General features: G+C 51.2%; 2 protein-coding genes across 3 annotated transcripts; both read left to right on the plus strand.

The window, feature by feature from the left end:
- The first annotated feature begins 83 nt into the window (after positions 1-83).
- ZNF668 (zinc finger protein 668) lies at positions 84-7126 on the plus strand. Its single transcript, XM_035135253.3, has 2 exons — positions 84-269; positions 4334-7126. Exons 1-2 carry the CDS (start codon positions 222-224, stop codon positions 6119-6121), a joined length of 1836 nt encoding a protein of 611 aa, XP_034991144.2. The 5' UTR covers positions 84-221; the 3' UTR covers positions 6122-7126.
- Positions 7127-11200: 4074 nt separating this feature from the next.
- PRF1 (perforin 1) lies at positions 11201-17624 on the plus strand. Of its 2 annotated transcripts, XM_035135255.3 has the most exons (4): positions 11201-11516; positions 12584-12692; positions 14723-15293; positions 16346-17624. In XM_035135255.3, exons 3-4 carry the CDS (start codon positions 14746-14748, stop codon positions 17463-17465), a joined length of 1668 nt encoding a protein of 555 aa, XP_034991146.1. In that variant the 5' UTR covers positions 11201-11516; positions 12584-12692; positions 14723-14745; the 3' UTR covers positions 17466-17624. The 2 variants fall into 2 exon arrangements, with proteins under 2 accessions (XP_034991146.1, XP_088512220.1); XM_088656094.1 differs by lacking the exon at positions 12584-12692 and having other exon boundaries at positions 11386-11516.
- The last annotated feature ends 375 nt before the right edge of the window (positions 17625-17999 follow it).

Below are 17999 nucleotides of genomic sequence, written 5' to 3' on the forward strand. Positions count from 1 at the left end.
AACGAAGCTGGTTAAACGGCCTCCGCCTTGAATACAAAATGCATTTTTTTCATTTAACCTTAGGCTGAAGCAGAGATGGTAGCTGAATCCATGCTCCGCCTAGTGACTAGTCAACGGGACTTGGGCTAAGTAGCAATTCCTGCCCCCCCCGCGGTCCTCCCCTTTCTGCCTCCGTTTCCTCCGGGGTCCTAGCGCTCCTCCTCTTTCTCCTCCTCCTCCCGATGGAGCCGCAGACGAAGGAGAAAGCCAATAGACAAAGGAGAGAGCAGGTAAGGAGAGAGCAAGAAATGCAGGTTGGGGCAGCCTTCCTGAGCCTTGACTTAATGCCTTCTCTCTGTTTATTAATGCATTTTTTTAAAAATGAGAAAATTAAAAATTGAAAAGCAGATCGGTCCTGGTGCAAAGCCTCGCGTTGGACCCTGCTCCCCCTCCTTGCGCCCAGGCGGCCACCTCCCCTGGTCCTAAAGACAGCCATTTTGCCGGGGAGTCTCCGGAGATGCGTCTTTGGCTCGGGTGCCAGGCGCTGCCGGGACCTGCCCGGGCATCGCGGACCTTGAGAGGGGACCTGGAGGGGTGGGGTGGGGGGCTGAGAGCCTTTTGCTTTGTATGGGGGTTCGGAGGGGGGAAGCAAAGGAGATGCGGGTTTCTCCCCCTCCCTCCTCCTCTTTTTGTTTGTTGGTCCCTCGGTCCTAGAGACAGCCATTTTGCAGGGAGGCTCTTCGGCCGGAGCAAACCTTTTGTGCGTCTCTGGGTTGCTCTCCCGGCCCCCGGAGCATCCAGCGGCAAACATCTGCTAGCAATTGTTCTCCCGGCAGACGCGCAAACGTCCAGACGTCCCCTTTGTTGCTGGAATCTATTAAGCCAAGGAGGTGGGAATTCCTTTGCAAAGGCTGTCTCTTAGGAGAGCAGTTTCTGCAACAGATCTGTCCATCTGCGAGAACATTTTGCTAAAAAAAGAAAAAAGAAAAGGAGATGGATGGACAGCTCTAGCTGTCCGAAGGATTTATTCTCTTAACTAGAACTGCTCCATCCCGCATTTTACAGATGAACACGGAGAGAGCCTTTTGCCCGACGATTTTCAATGCGAGCATAAGAGAGCAGTTCACGTTAAAAGGAGGGACAAACCCTTTTGGGTGTTTCAAAATATCGTTTAATCTCACACTGCTTACATTAGTATATGGAAAAGCTGCAATCCCCAAGTACATTCCACGGCAATGACGACCTCCATAGGCGGTGATGGGGATGTAAGCAAAGTTGTGTACATGCAAATATAGCCATAGCGCCCCCCCCCAATTTGAAGCTTTATCTTCTAGAGACCCCAGTCTCCTCTTCTCCCCCTTCCCTTTCCGCAAACAGTTTTTAACCAGGGAAGAGAGACTCAGAAATAGGAATTATTTATGGTAAATAGAGAGGTTCTGGATTTGTGCAGCATCAGATTGTCTCCACTTCAAATTGGGTTCCAAATAGATCACTGCAACTTCAAAGTGTTTGTCTCTCCAGCCTCCCTCAAATCTGCAACCTAAGAAGCACCTAGATCTCTTCCCTAGATTCAGATCAATTTACATGATGCATTTCTTTCGCTTCCACATCAAACTTTTATTTTGGGGGTTCAGGCATTGAGTGGCAGTTTTTTTCTTCTTCCTGAAAAGAGAGGTGCCTTGACTCCTTGGATGAGAAGCCTGTACCTTCTGCCTAGGAAAGCTTCACTTCTGCTCCCAGATGTACGAAGGCTGGCTGTGGTCCTGTAGTGTGAAACGGGCATTCCAGATGTGCTCAGAGGCACTCCTCTCTTTCTACCAACCTTTGAAGTGGGTTCCTTAGCTCAGATTATGCCCTGGGGAGGGGAAAGACTTTCTCTTGCATGTTCTATTGTCCAGCCAGTCTCTCTCCTCTGCAAACTCCTCTCCATGGTTTGCAAACCTTTGCTGCCTTTCCCTCGCTGGGGTCTTAGAGACAGCCATTTTACATCCCAGGCCTTCAGCCCATACAAAGGGAATAGAATTCTTCCTGTGTATACATCTCTGATTGCCTTTGCAAATCCCAGAAACTCCACCGGAAAGAGAATTGTAGATGATGTTTATTATTTTTATTTTTATTTACTCTGAGATTGTTCTTCCATCTTCCATAAAGATGCATTTTTAGCTGTTTTCTCGTCCCTTTATCCTCTCCCCGTCCCCACCCCCAGATCTTAATCCAGCCATTTTGCGAGGAGCACCATCCAGGCTCGGGGGAGGCAAGCAAAATTCCTCCACAATCTGTCTTTGTTGAGCAGAGAAACGTATCATTTCCACCGCTTCCCCACCCCAAACATACTCTCCTGTCTGGATTTTGAACTTTGTTCCTACCAGCTGTCCTTTTCCTTTCCTCCTGGGGGCCAAATATGGGTCCCTGTACCCCAGATAGCCATTTTGCAAGTATTCTGCATAAGGCAGAGAGAATTTTTTTGGGGGGTGGTGGTGGTGTTTAGTTGCATGCGCCTTGCAAACTGCCTGCAGAGCAGAGTCTCTCTTGCGCTAAGGGAATTTCTGCATTCCAAAACTCTGTCCCTTCCTAGGTTCAAAGATAACCGTGGCTTCTCAGAGCCCAGGCAAGCCCCAGTGACACCAGAAGCTATAGGTCCCACTCGCAACACAAACAGCTTACATATATAGTAAACAGAATATATGTTATTATTCCCCCCTCCCCCCCAAAATGCTGTACCATTTAGCCCCATGGAATAAATACCTTCCACCCACATGCTTATTATTGTCTGGTTTTTACTGGATGCATTTAATTTATTTTTGTTTGGTTGGTGAGTTTTACCCTTCTAGCCTTAGACCACAAATCTTTAATTTACAGCAGCACTCGGGATTTCCCCCTGCCTCCATGCAGTCCCTCTTCTTTGGCAAATCTAACCCCATGAGGTTGGGCAATCAACTCCCCGGCCATACTAATGATTCTTTAAGGGGTGAGTGCTGATGAGCCCTGACTCAGTTTGCTTGCACTATATTTCTTCTCTACAACCCAGAACTTGTGGCTCTGCTTGTCCCGCATCTGTCTTTCAAGCAGTTGCAGCCTTGTGACTAGAAGAGGGAAGGATGACTCTAGGCCAGGCACCCCCAAACTAGGCCCTCCAGCTGTTTTGGGACTACAACTCCCATCATCCCTAGCTAACAGGACCGGTGGTCAGGGATGATGGGGATTGTAGTCCCAAAAGAGCTGGAGGGCCAAATTTGGGGGTGCTTGCCTTAGGCCCACCACCCCATCACTTAGGGCCTGTGGGTGATGCTGCGGAGGAGGAGTGATGGTGGGTGATGCTAATGGAGGAGCCAGCTCCAACAGGCTGCTAGACCTCATGAAGCTAGGTAAGAGATTTTCTTTCTGCAGGCAGCCGTGGGTTGCTTCTTGGGGAATGCAAGTGGGGAGAGTTCCTGTTGCTCTTAGGTCCCTGGTTGGCCACCGTGAAAACTAGGTAGGACTGGACTAGGTAGCCATGATTCAGCTGGGCTCTTCTTCATGGTTGTAGGCGCACAGTGTTGAAGAAGAGTCCTGCAGGATCAGGCCAATGGCCCATCTAGTCCAGCCATCTAGTCCTGGGGGAAACCTGGGACCAGAATGTGAGCACAAGAACACTCTCCCCTCGTGTGGTTTCCAGCCACTGGTATTCAGCTTGGGGGTAATCCTGGATCCTTTGCTGTCATTTGAGGCTCAGTGGCCTTCCCTCAGCTTCGGCTGGTGGCCTACCCGGACAGGGACAACCCAACTACTCTTGCCTATGCTCTGGTAACCTTGAGGTTCTTCAATGCATTATACATACAACTGCCTCTGAAGACGGCTTGGGAACTTCAGCTGGTGCAGAATTCAGCGGTCGTACATCAGGAGGTGAGACTGCCTCTCCATATGAACCAGCCTTGATCCTGTGGTCATCCTCTTAGGCCCTTCTTCGTGTGCCTCCTCCTCGAGAGGTCCGGAGGGTGGCAATAAAAGAACGGGCCTTTTCTGCAGTGGCTCCCCGTCTGGGGAATGCTCTCCCCAGGGAGGCTCGCCTGGCACCTTCATTATACGCCTTTAGGCGCCAGGCGAAAACATTCCTCTTCAAGCAGGCCTTTGGCAAATTGACATCCTGTACCGTTTTTAAATGTGAGAGGGGATTGGGGGAGGGCGGTTTATTGACTTGTGGTGTTTTTTTGTTCTTGTTTTTACAACGTTTCTTGTGTTTTCATCTTGTATTCTTATGTTGCCAACCACCCTGAGATCTGTGGAGGAAGGGCGGTGTACAAATCAAACCAACCAACAAATATTCGGAAGCGTTTATGCCTCCAACTTTTAGCTTCCTTCTGCTTGTTTCTTTCAGGCAGAGGCCTCTCCAAAAATGGCGGAAGCTGTGGAGGAGGAGGAGTCAGGGGTGGAGGTGAAGCTGGAAGACGACGAGGAGGAAGAGCCCGGCTATATCCAATCCGGCCGGCGCTACAAGTGCCTAACGTGCAGCAAGACCTTTCCAAACGCGCCCCGCGTGCTGCGCCACCTGAAGTCCCACGCGGCCGGCGCCGGCTTGGACGGCAAGCTGTCCTGCCCCAGCTGCAGGAAGGAGTTCCCTGACCGCGGGCAGCTCCGCAAGCACCAGCTCAGCCACCAGACAGAGCGGCCCTTCCAGTGCCAGCTGTGTGCCAAGGCCTACAAGACGGCGCCCGAGCTGCGGAACCACGGGCGCAGCCACAGCGGCGAGAAGCCCTTTGTGTGCCACGAGTGCGGCAAGGCCTTCATGCAGCCGGTCTGCCTGCGGGTGCACATGGCCCGCCACACGGGGGACCTCCCCTTCCGCTGCCAGCAGTGCCACAAGGGCTACGGCACGCTCTCCAAGCTGAAGATCCACCAGCGCTCCCACACGGGCGAGAAGCCCTACTCGTGCAGCGAGTGCGGCAAGCGCTTCGCCGACCCCTCGGTCTTCCGCAAGCACCGCCGGACCCACGCCGGGCTGCGCCCCTACCAGTGCCAGGCGTGCCACAAGACCTACGCCGAGCTCAAGGACCTGAAGAACCACGAGCGCTCGCACACGGGCGAGCGGCCCTTCCTGTGCCAGGACTGTGGCAAGGCCTTCTCGCGCTCGTCGTCGCTGGCCTGCCACCAGCGCATCCATGCGGCCCACAAGCCCTACCGCTGCAGCCTGTGTGGCAAGGGCTTCACGCAGCTCTCCTCCTTCCAGAGCCACCAGCGCACACACTCCGGGGAGAAGCCCTTCCTGTGTCCGCAGTGCGGGCGCATGTTCAGCGACCCCTCCAGCTTCCGGCGGCACCAGCGGGCGCACCAGGGCCTCAAGCCCTACGCCTGCGACAAGTGCGGCAAGGCCTTCCGCCAGCCGGCCGACCTGGCCATGCACCAGCGCATTCACACGGGCGAGAGGCCCCACAAGTGCCCCCAGTGCGACAAGAGCTTCGTGGCCTCGTGGGACCTCAAGCGCCACCTGCTGGTGCACTCGGGGCAGCGGCCCCACCAGTGCGGCGAGTGCGGCAAGAGGTTCGCCGAGCGCGCCAGCCTCACCAAGCACTACCGCGTCCACTCCGGGGAGAGGCCCTTCAAGTGCGGCCGCTGCGGGAAGGCCTTTGTGGTCTCGTCCAGCCTCAGGAAGCATGAGCGCACCCACGGCAATGAGGGCGGCGACAAGCCTGCCCCCCTCACCAACCAGGACCTCCTCGCCACAGACCAAGCAGCCATTGTGGTCGCCACGGTGATGCCCGCTTGCGGGGAGTGTGGCGAGGCCTTTGGCTCCACCCAGGAGCTGCGGCGCCACGAGCGGCTGCTCCACCCTTCCCTGCGCCCATTCCCCTGCCCCGAGTGTGGCAAGGGGTTCTCGGACCGGGCCGGGCTGCGCAAGCACGAGCGCATCCACTCCGGGGTCCGCCCCCACGCCTGTCCCCAGTGCCCCAAGGCCTTCCTGGGCGCCTCTGACCTGCGCAAGCACCTCAAGACGCATGCGGCCCCCGAAAACAAGAGCTCTGACGACACCGTGGTGACCGCCACCATCACGACCTACGAGCAGCTGCTCCCCGCCCACATCCACCCCCATCACGATGACGACGGGATGGAGACAGACAAGGATTCTCCCTCGGACTGTCTTCCGGAGGCTCTCACTGAACCTTCCTAAGCGCAGTCTCTTCTTTCCTGACGTGTGACTGGGCAGCTTGGCTTGTTGGTATCATGGCCTCCCCACACCATGGTGGCATGTTTTTATGAACCCCATAGTCCTTCCTTCCTTCCTTCCTTCCTTCCTTCCTTCCTTCCTTCCTTCCTTCCTTCCTTCCATGCCTCCCCTTAGGGGTACAGCTCTTGCTCCCCCAGCACTTCTCCTTGTAGAAGCAGGCTTGGCTATGGGCGCTTCGTAAGCCATGCCTCTTACAGGTGAAACTTGGAAAATTAGAATATCGTCGAAAAGTGCATTTATTTCAGTAACACAACTTAAAAGGTGAAACCAATATATGAGATAGATGCATGACATGCAAAGCGAGATATGTCAAGCCTTTATTTGTTGTAATTGTAATTATCTGTCGTTAAGCGGGTCAATTATAAATGGAATGTAGTTAATGAAATGTAATAGCGATGTTTATTTTTGTATTATTGTAACCATTTGTTTTATTACTGTGGAATTTCCAAAAGAAAGCATTTGTAAAAATTAAAAGAAAAATTAATAAACCAATAAGTTGGATTACTGAAATAAATGCACTTTTCGACAATATTCTAATTTTCCGAGTTTCACCTGTAAGTGGGTGTGGCTTTAGTCTCCCTTGCTAGCCCTGCTCCTTCCCCCAGCATCAGACATTTGCCTACCTGGTGGGGGATGAACTTTTAAAACACGGACACCCCCTCACACACACCAAAAGAAGTCCATATTTGTTGCGTCTGTGCATGTGCTTCTGCCCCCTGCAGACCCATCCTGCTGTCGGGTTATGTGCGCATCTGTGGCAATCCATTGGTTTACTGACACCGTGTGGGGTTTTTTTGGGGTGTGTGTGGAGTTAAATTAGGGGAGTTGGGGGGGAAAGCAAGGAACTTCCCCCTGCCCTATCAACTCCCAGGACAATTAACTCTACTCAATCCGGGTCATGCTGTCTGAACAGATAAAATAAAAGCCTTGTGGTTTTTTTAAAAAAAAGGGGGTGGAGAAAGTGCTCAATCCTATATGAGTTGCAAGTTGTGGTTATGGGGCAACAGGACCCCAAAGCCTTTTTACTCCCCTTCCCTGACCTACTGAATCTAGCTCCTCTTCCAGAGCTGAGGATGGAATTCGGACGTCCTGCTCCTTTCCGGCCGGCTGCTACAAACCTTCCCAGGGAGCACAGCAGTCTTAGGCCATCCATATTGCGTGGCCCTTGTTACTAGCCCTTGTTACTGCGAAGCCTCTGCTGCTGATTGGCTGGGCTGCTGTGACGGCTCAGAATGCTCAGCTGCTCATGGAACCGAGCGGTTTGCTGGGCGGCTTGCCTGGGAGAAGGGAAATTTGTCAGTTTGGTTGGGGTTTAAACACAGAGAGAGGCGAGGAAGAGAACACACGAGGGCAGGGGGGCCTTAAGGACAGGGGGCCTTAGGCAAGGGAGCTGGAGGAGAAATGCGGCAACAATTACACACACAGCTTGTACAAAATGTACACACACGGTGCATCGGCGGGAAGGAAGTGGGCAGGCAATGTGTGAGAGGCGGATGCTAGGCCCTGACTAGAGCAGGGTGTGGGGGACAACCTTTTTCATGTATGTCAGGGGGGTGCTAACTTGTCTGAAGTTAGTGGCTCTGGCTGGTGGAACACGTCATGCAGCCTCTTGCTCACAGGCGATTGTGGCGTTAATAAGAATAATAATTTTATTATTTATATGCCTCCCATCTGACTGGGTTCCCCCGGCCGCTCCGGGTAGCTTCCAACAGAATATTAAAACACAAAAGCGTATTAAGGCCTGACCCTGTAGTCAAAGACAGTTGTCTTCTGGGCTTCACCTCTCCCTGTGGGTGGCTGGTGATTAAGGGTTCCTGCAGTCAAGTCATGAAATGGCTTGCGAACATCTTTTCTGCGCCAGGAGGTGTCAAAAGCAATTGTCTCCCCATGGCAGGGCCAGTGGTTGGGGCCTCTCACTCATGATGTTTGGCCAACCCAGACCAGGATGGGATTAGGGTGCTTCGTTTCCACTAGAGGCCCTGTGCCTTTTCAGCTGCACGGCAGGCAGAAATTTAGCAGGCCAAGCTGCTGTGTCTTTGAGTCGGACCACAGGATCCTGCCTTAGACCGAGGCAGACTATTGGTACATCTAGATCAGTACTGTCTACACTAACTGGCAGCAGATTTGGGGGATTTTGGATGAAGATGTTTCTCCTAGCGCATCCTGGAGCTGCCAGGGATTGAACCTGGGGCCTTCTGCACGCCAAGCACATGCTCTGCCAGTCTGACCAGTCTCTGCTTTGACAGGCAGCAGCTCCCCACTGAATCTGCGACAGAACTGCATGCCTTAAACCTCTCCGTTTCCCCTAGCAATACTTCTCTGCAGTAGGAGCAGCTCCGTCTGTTGAATGTTCACTTAGCAGATATTAAAGGTGTGCAGCCTTTGCCTGTAGAAAGACAGGTGAGATTTAGGAGTTCCAGGGCACCAACCTCTGTTCCAAAACCCCAGCTCTTTGGGCCAGAGATAGCCAATGTAGCCCCTTCCAGATGCTGTGGACTACAACTCCCATCACCCCAGATCATTGGCCATGCTCATTGGGGCCAGTGGGACATTGGAGGACCCCGGCTGCTCCTGCTCTGCACTCAGGAGGATGGTGCAGGGTGCAGCCCTCCAGCTGCCATTGGATACCTTCAGTCCCCACCTGCGTGGTGCAGGGTGAAGGATGATGGGAGTTGTAGTCCAACAACATCAGAACATTTCTCTCTCCTGCAGAACGACCTGGCAAGGTTGTCTTTTGCTTCAGCAGAGCTCAGTCTTTGCAGATAGAAGCTCCAAGATTCAACCTTGGGCATCCTCAAAGACCTTCCATGTTGACAATACTGAGCTAAGTGGACCAGTAAGAGGCAGCTTCCCTGTCGAGCTTAATTCCCAGCAATTCCAGCTAAAAGGATAATATAAAAAGCTGGTGTTTGCTGCTGCAGTCAGATCAAATATAATGTTCTCCATTAGCTAGGAAACATTTGCATCCCAAGGGCCACATTCCCTTCTGGGCAACCTCCTGAGGGCTATGTCGCAGTGCTGGGTGGGGCCTGGGATAAAGGTGAGCAATAAACATACCCCTCCCACCTTCTGTCATAGGTTAGTTTATTTATACAGCCCCACAGGGCCAAGGTGGTGGTGGTCCAAAAAGAGAATTAGAGGCCAGAACAAGAGGCTTGGATGGCCCCAATTGAGATTTGGGTTCTCCCCCTCAGTGTGCCTCTTGAGCAAAACTACTACAACAACTACTACTACTATACCCCACATATCTGGCTGGGTTTCCTCAGCCACTCTGGGCTGCTTCCAATACATAAAGAAACATAATATAACATTAAACATTAAAAACTTGAACCTGGGAACATTTGCATGCAAAGCAGAAACTGTTAACTGTGGGCTACATCCCTTCTCTCCTTCCCTCCCTCTGTCCTATGGTCAGGGAAATACACCCAGAAATGTTCAATTCAGCCTTGAAAATAGCTGTTCACCTATGGTGACTAGAAAGAGCCTCAAGGTGAGCAGACAGTCATTTTTGAAAGTCATAGAATCATAGAGTTAGAGGAAACCACAAGGGCCATCCAGTCCAACCCCCTGCCAAGCAGGAAACACCATCAAAGCATTCCTGACAGATGGCTGTCAAGCCTCCGCTTAAAGACCTCCAGAGATGGAGACTCCGCCACACTCCTTGGCAGCAAATTCCACTGCCGAACAGCTCTTACTGTCAGGAAGTTCTTCCTAATGTTTAGGTGGAATCTTCTTTCTTGTAGTTTGAATCCATTGCTTTGTGTCCGCTTCTCTGAAGAAGCAGAAAACAACCTCTCTCCCTCCTCTATATGACATTCTTTTATATATTCGAACATGGCTATCATATCACCCCTTAACCTTCTCTTCTCCAGGCTAAACATACCCAGCTCCCTAAGCTGTTCCTCATAAGGCATCATTTCCAGGCCTTTGACCATTTTGGTTGCCCTCCTCCGGACACGTTCCAGCTGTTCAGTATCCTCCTTGAACTGTGGTGCCCAGAACTGGACACAGTACTCCAGGTGAGGTCTGACCAGAGCAGAATACAGTGGTACTATTACTTCCCTTGAACTAGATGCTATACTCTTATACTCCTGCATTGGCTTTTTTAGCTGCTGCATCACACTGTTGACTCATGTCAAGTTTGTGGTCTACCAAGACTCCTAGATCCTTTTCACATGTACTGCTCTCAAGCTAGGTGTCACCCATCCTGTATTTGTGCCTTTCATCCCCCCCCCAAGTGTAGTACTTTACATTTCTCCCTGTTAAAATTCATCTTGTTTGCTTTGGCCCAGTTGTCTAATCTGTTAAGGTCATTTTGAAGTGTGATCCTGTCCTCTGGGGTATTAGCCACCCCTCCCAATTTGGTGTCATCTTCAAACTTGCTCAGGATGCCCTCAAGCCCATCATCCAAGTCATTGATAAAGATGTTGAAGAAGACTGGGCCCAAGACAGAACCATTTTGTTCTCTCTCTCAAACACCCTGCATTTTGGTAATTTTGTAGTTTTCTGTGGCTAGTGTTTATCAGAACAGGACTCGAGAGACCACAGTTTAAAATCCCCACTTGGGCATGAGGTGTCTTTGAACTATTCGTGTTCTCTCTCAGCCTAGCCTATTTCTTTCTTCTTCTTTTTTTAATAGATTTTATTTGCATTTCAAATCATTACAAATTATATCAACACCAACAGAGGAAGGAGAAAGAAAGAGTAAGAAACCTATTATAAATTATAAGCAGTTATAAATCAAGAAATCATATAAAATGGAAAATCATATAACATGTTATAAATAAATAAAAGTAAACTTCAACAAATTGATGACCAACAGAGCAAACTTCAGTTATGAAGAAACAGGTAAATGAAGAACATGGATAAAAAGAATAAGATAAAAAGGTAACTAAAAAGAGAAAAATAAAGAATTATATATAGAAAAGATATATATATATATATATATATATATATATATATATATATATAGGGGAGGGCGAGATGATGCTTAAAGGGAAGATGAGACAAAAACAATGCAACAAATAAGAATAAATAAATTAGCAGCGCTGTAAATGTTGATGTCCTTCTCCCCTAACATGCAATGTTCCCTTTAGCAACCCACACACAACGGCTTGTGATGAGTGTGTCAACCTCAGAATCCCACCTGCTCTCCTTTTCTCAGCTGCCTGGTGATCGATGACTCTTGTCACATCTGAGGTTAAGTTTCTTTTTCCCCTTTCTGAACTGTGACATCCTGTCTCTGGGAGACAAATATATGCACACACAGACACCAGCCGTAGTCGAGCAACACGCGGACCCACCAGCCGACACGCTGGCTTTCCTTCTCCTTCTGAAGGTAGGTATTTGTGGGTGGATATTAGAAGAAAGGAAGTTGGATCAGTAGCCTACATTATTTGTTGACTTTCTTTGCGTGACCTGGGAGTGCAGACCCTCCCAAGTGTCCCTATTTTCCAGGGATGTCCCTGATTTAGAGAAACCGTTTCGGTTTCTGATTTGATCCTAGAATGTCCCGCTTTTCCTTAGGATGTCCCTATTTTCATTGGAGAAATGTTGGAGGGTATGGTGGGGTGTCCCTATTCTCATTGTAATGTTTTTGGAGGGTATGGAGTTATCTGGCCCCCGAGCCGTCTGGAGGCAATCCTGTATAGGGAAGTTTATTTAAATGTTTTATTATGTTTTTTACATATGTTGGAAGCTGCCCAGAGTGGTTGGGGCAACCCAGTAAGATGTGTGGGGTATAAATAGTAGAATTGTCATTATGGAATGGGACGTCCCTATTTTCATTGGAGAAACGGGGGGGGGGGGTATGGGAGTGTGACAAGGGGTGTGGGTTTTGCCCAAGAAAAACCTCTCACGTCCCCTTCATTGCTCCACTGCAACACAACAGCCCTACTTTCCAGTAGTTACTGCTACCCCCCCCCCCCGCCTTTACTCTTGCAATCCCAGATTGGAGGGAACCTGGGAGGCACTCAAGCAATGGCTTCTTCAACATGCACCTTTGTGGTTTACTCAGAGTGTAAAGGCAGCCCGCATTCTCTCCAAGCCTCTCCTAAATCTCGTATGAGTGTGATGCCCACTTACAGCTCCAATCCTAAACTCCAAGTAGCTTGTAGCATCTAGACCATGGGTAGGCAAACTAAGGCCCGGGGGCCGGATCCAGCCCAGTCGCTTTCTCAAGGCCCGGGGGCCGGATCCAGCCCAGTCGCTTTCTCAATCCGGCCCATGGACGGTCTGGGAATCAGCATGTTTTTACATGACCTTTTATTTCAAATACATCTCTGGGTTATTTGTGGGGCCCTGGGGTTTTTACATGAGTAGAATGTGTGCTTTTATTTAAAATGCATCTCTGTTTTATTTGTGGGGCATAGGAATTAGTTCTTTTTTTTTCTTTCCAAAATATAGTCCGGCCCCCCGCAAGGTCTGAGGGACAGTGGACCGGCCCCCTGCTGAAAAAGTTTGCTGACCCCTGATCTAGACACAAGAAGATTCTCAGTCCTCGAGTCTGGCAAAGGTACACATTTCAGCAATCAAGTTAAGAAACTTTTCTTGCAAAAGTTGGAAGCCACCTCCAGTTTCTGCCGAGCTGTGGCAATATTCTGGGGAGGGGTGCTCCCCAGGGTCTGTGTTCCTTTGAGAATCAATATGTAGCAGAGGCTGTTGTAGTTTTAAGAAATATACCATAATTTATTCACCTATTTACACCTTCAGTCCTCATGGAGAGGGTCCAGATCTTACAGCATGGTCATCTCAAGAGGGTCTTGTTCCCCACAGCAGTGCAGTGCAAGAGTCCGAGGCATCTCCTGCCAAAATTGTTCTCGCCTTTGTTCCCAGCTATTCCATGCCTCCTGCCAAAGGGCCCAAAACCTTCTTGTGGCATCACACCGTTCCGTTCCTCTCAATCAGGCATCCCCAAACTTTGGCCCTCCAGATGTTTTGGACTACAATTCCCATCTTCCCTGACTGCTGGTCCCGTTAGCTAGGGATCATGGGAGTTGTAGGCCAAAACATCTGGAGGGCCAAGTTTGGGGGTGCCTGCTCTCAATGCCTGCTCTTCCTGCCTTATCTCAAGTTAATGACTGGGACAGCTCCTCTGACAGGGGTCTCCCATCACAGAAAAACTGGCCTGGCCTGGATTGTGGCACTTTTTGCCAAATCCAGCAAAGTCTGGGTCCTAAGCCTTTATTGCATTTAAGAACTTTAGGGACTCTGCCCATCCCCAGCCCCCAAAGAAAACCTAAAACACTTTAGCCAAGAGGTTTTGAAAGGAAGGTTAGAGGGCTGTGAAGTTGCTGAGCTGCACAAAAGGGGTATTGCCCCAATTACTCTACAGAGCTATGTAGGTAGGTAGGTAGGTAGGTAGGTAGGTAGGTAGGTAGGTAGGTAGGTAGGGGTGTGTGTGTGTACACACAGGGCTTTTTTCAACAGGAACCCACTGGAACTCAGTTCCAGCATCTCTCAGGTGGGTGCCATTGCCATTCTAAGAGAACAAGGAAGACGTTTATGGTGAGTTGCGGCACCTCTGTTTCCAGAAAAATAGCCAGGACTGATGGGATGTGGAGTCCAACAACACCTCAAGGGCCACAGGTTAATCACCTATTGTTTAGTTATTTTATTACAGAGGTGGCCAACTCCCAAGAGACTGCAATCTACTCACAGAGTTAAAAATTGGCAGTGATCTACCCCCTTTTGGCGGGTTCAGGTCAAGGTTGCTGAGCTTTTTTTAGGGAGGAAAGCCACATTTGGGGGGGGTGAAAATGTTGGGCTTTTTTTAGGGGAGCCAAAGTTGTTGAGCTTCTTTGGGGGAGCCAGTGATCTACCACAGACGTCCAGTGATCTACCAGTAGATCACGATCTACCTGTTGGACGTGCCTGTTTTATTACATTTGTATGGTTCTCCCTCTCCCTAGGTTACAACCCTGTGAGGTAGACTAGGCAGAGAGATTAAGACCTCCCCAAGGTCAAGCTTTGTGGCTGAGTGGGGATTCAAACCTGGGTTTTTTGCTCTTTGTCCAGCACACCACACTGGCTCCAACTTCACACAAACCACTTCTCATATACATCATCATGAAACACAATAAGGACACATGCGAGAAAGTTTAATACAGATGCAGACGGAATGCAGAAACAGGATGAAAGTTTCTGCACTTGAAAGTTGGGAAATGAAGCTGTTTAATAGGCACTGACAAGACCATAGAGGCGGCCCCTGCCTGATAGGCAGTAGCGAGGAGTTCCAAAGGGCAAGGCTGCCACATGAAGTGTCTGATTCTGAGAGCACACAGAGCAGACCTCCTGATGAGACGGCACCTGCAGAGTGCAGTGACTGTGTTGGGTATATTATGGGTGAAATCAGGTATACTGGTGGTTCCCTGTTGTATAGGGTTTTTGTACACTAAATCCCTGAACTTAGCCTGGTAGTGAATTTGCAGCCGGTGCCTCAAAGTTCTTCCTCAGAATCACTCCTTCCCACATTGCAACGGACTAACTTCAAGCATGTACCGCATCCCAGGACGATCCGAGTTATCAGTTCCTTTCTCATTGCAGGCTGTCTTCCCGGAGGGCCGGCCATGCTGAAAGCGAGCCCTGCATCCTCCGTGCCTCTCCTCTTCCTCTTCCTCCTCTTCCTCGGCGTCTCCCCGCAATGCCACAAGGCCACGGAGGATGAATGCCAGGAACACAAGGACTTCGTCCCTGGGCACAGCTTGGCCGGCGAGGGCATCGACATCACCACTCTGGAGAAGAAAGGGGCAAAGGTCCTGGATATGAACCAGTGGCAGAGGCCGGACGGGAGCTGCACCCTGTGCCGGAACCCCCTGCTGGAGGGGAAGCCGCTTCAGAGGCTCCCGGTGGCTGCCATCGACTGGGAAGCCAAAGCCTCGTGCCAAAGGAGCGTGCATGCCTCCTTGCAGGAGTCTGGCATCTCTCTGGTCCAGGCAGAAGGATCTGACGTGAAGAATGACTGGAAGGCAGGGCTGGAGGTGGAGGTGAAGCCCCAAGCCCAGGCCCAGGTGGCCCTGGCAGGATCCCGCTCCAAGATGGCCGAATTCAGCCGGGAGAAGAGCTCTCAGGACAAGTACAGTTTTGCCAGCCATGAGGTCTCCTGCTCCTACTACAGGTGATGAAGGCAGGGAATGGGGAAAGGCAGCGTAGAGGAACGGCTTGGGGGGCAGGCAGGGAGAAAGGGCCCTGGCTGGCTTTTCGTGCTGATTTGTTAAGGGCGCCGGGAAATGTAGATCTGGGAGGCAGCGCCGGCCCGAGACGTTTCGGCACCCGAGGCAAACCACAAAACGGCTCCCCTTCATTTGGGGTGAGTGAAGATCTACATTGGGAACCAGGGAGGGAATCAAATCAACTTTACCCAATGGTGGAAGTGGACAGGGCTGTCTTTCTAGAAAAAGAGATGCCGGAGCTCACCATGAACTTCTCCATTGTTCTCTTGGAATGGAAATGGTGCAGGAGATGAGCTCCCGTGAGCTGAAAAAAAGGTCCTGGAAGTGGGAATCAAAGGTCTTTGCAGAGGGGAAAGGGGCAGCTGTTCTGAATCAAGCCAGCCGGGTGCAGAGCCATGGGCATAGCCAGGAATTTTGTTAGGGGGTGAACCTCAGTTTGCTATGTATTTTTATTGATTGGGGGGGCAGCTGCCCCTCCCCGCCCCCCACCCGGCTATGCCCATGTGCAGAGCTCAGGGAGATCTCAAAGGGCAGTGCCCACTATTTCCTCCCTGGGGTGGGAAGAGACCAGCAGCGCCTCCTGTTCACCGAGAGACCCCCGTAGAAGTAGCATTTGGAAGAGGCAGCAGATCCAGCCTCCAAGGAGCGCTTTGCAACCATGGCTGCCGCAACCATGAGTGATGCATTCCTTAGAAGCCGGATCTGCTGCCCCTGTGGATCCTGTCGCCTAAGGCGCTCTCCTCACCTTGCCTTATGGGTGGGAGGGGTCAGCTGCAGGCCCTGGAAGCAGGCCAATCAAATCAAGAAGCCACATTTAAGCAATTGCTACCCCACACTCCTATTTGCCCAATCTGTGAGCGGGGAGAGGGGGGAATGGTTTTGTTCCGCAAGAATTCCAGATCAACCTTACTATCCCCACCCAAATTTTGCTGGCCTGCAACCCATCAGTGCCGACTGCCTGGGAGCTCCCTGAATAACCTCCTCCTTTCCCCTGCAGCTTCCGTGTTGGCCATTACTTGCCGCAGAGCAGCCATTTCAAATACGCTGTGAAGACCCTTCCAAAAAAGTACCGGCCTGACTCCCGGCTGGAATATCGCCAGCTGATCCAAACCTACGGGACCCATTTCATACACCAGATTCACTTGGGGGGCCGTGTGAGGGACGTGACGGCTGTGCGGGTGTGCGAGGCAGCACTGGACGGGGCGACCACGGACGAGGTCAAGGATTGCCTCAGCCTGGAGGCCGCTGCCAGCCTCGGCAAAGTCAAGATGGACGCCACCTTCCAGAAGTGTGAGGAGCTGAGGAAGAAGGGGAATTTCAAGGGCTCTTTCCACCAGACGTACAGCGAGCGGCAGACGGAGATTGTGGGCGGGAACAGCCAGGCGGACGTGCTCTTCTGCGATGGGCAGAGCACGGAGCCCTTCAAGGACTGGTTGGAAAGCCTCAAATCCTTCCCCGGCCTGGTCTCCTACTCCCTGATGCCCATCCACACCTTGGTGACCAAGGGGGACCCCAAGAGAGAGGGTTTGCGGCAGGCGCTGAGTGAGTACGTGAGAGAGCGGGCGATGTGGAGGAACTGCTCCCAGGCCTGCCCACCGGGGTCGCGGCGCAGCACCCGGGACGCCTGCTCATGCGTGTGCGCCAGTGACAGCGCCACCAATGACATGTGCTGCTCGCGGGCGCGAGGCCTGGGCAAGCTGACGGTGACGATTGTGCGCGCCAGGAACTTGTGGGGAGATTACTGGACACGGACCGACGCCTTCGTCAAGGTGTTCTACAACGGCAGGGAGATGCGCACTCCCACCATATGGAACAACGACAACCCAGAATGGAAGGTCCACTTGGATGTGGGGGACATCCAAGTCTTGGGGGAGACCAGCAAGGTGCGGGTACAGGTCTGGGACGAAGACAACAGATGGGATGACGACCTGCTGGGGTCGTGCGACGAATCCCTGCAAGCTGGGAAGCTGCAAAAGAAAATCTGTTATCTTAATCATGGGAGCCTGGAGTTCCAATACCACTTGGAGTGTGGCCCCTTTCTGGGAGGTCCCTACTGCTTGGATTATGTCCCTCAGAAGCCGAACTATGTAGGTGACTTGTTGCAATGGAATGACTAAGTGGACACCGTCAAGCAAAGGCTCCTTGAGACGGTGGGCCCAGTGGATTTCTCCCTCAAGCATGGAGGACCCCAGTTTTTTAATGTTCAATGTTTTAGTATATGCTGGAAGCAACCCAGTCAGATGGACAGGGTACAAACAATAAATTTATTATTCTTAGTTGTTGTTGTTTCTGCATGTGCTACTTATCCCTAAAACACAATCCGTCTTTCTTCTCACTTGCTAACATTCAAATTACCAAATTCCAGCCTTAGAGTTGTAGCCGTGGCTAGTCCTGCTCAGAGAAGACCCACTCAAATGAACGAGCCCAAGATGAAGTCATGTTAACTTCAATGGGCCTACTCTTGAGTTAAGATAATTAACAAGAATACCTCACAAGGTCAGCCAAGCCGGAGCCAATTTTGTGAGAGGGTGTCACGTATACCCCTGAAATGTGAGATATTCATAATGATGGACGCTTCTGACCATTTGCTAGTCCCCAGCACCCCCTGCAAATAGATGGGACATATAGATATAGGACAGGAAATGCAAGGA

The sequence above is a fragment of the Zootoca vivipara genome, chromosome 12, assembly GCF_965207765.1.
Source record: "Zootoca vivipara chromosome 12, rZooViv2.hap1.1, whole genome shotgun sequence".
In the NCBI taxonomy this organism is placed as follows: Eukaryota; Metazoa; Chordata; class Lepidosauria; order Squamata; family Lacertidae; genus Zootoca; species Zootoca vivipara.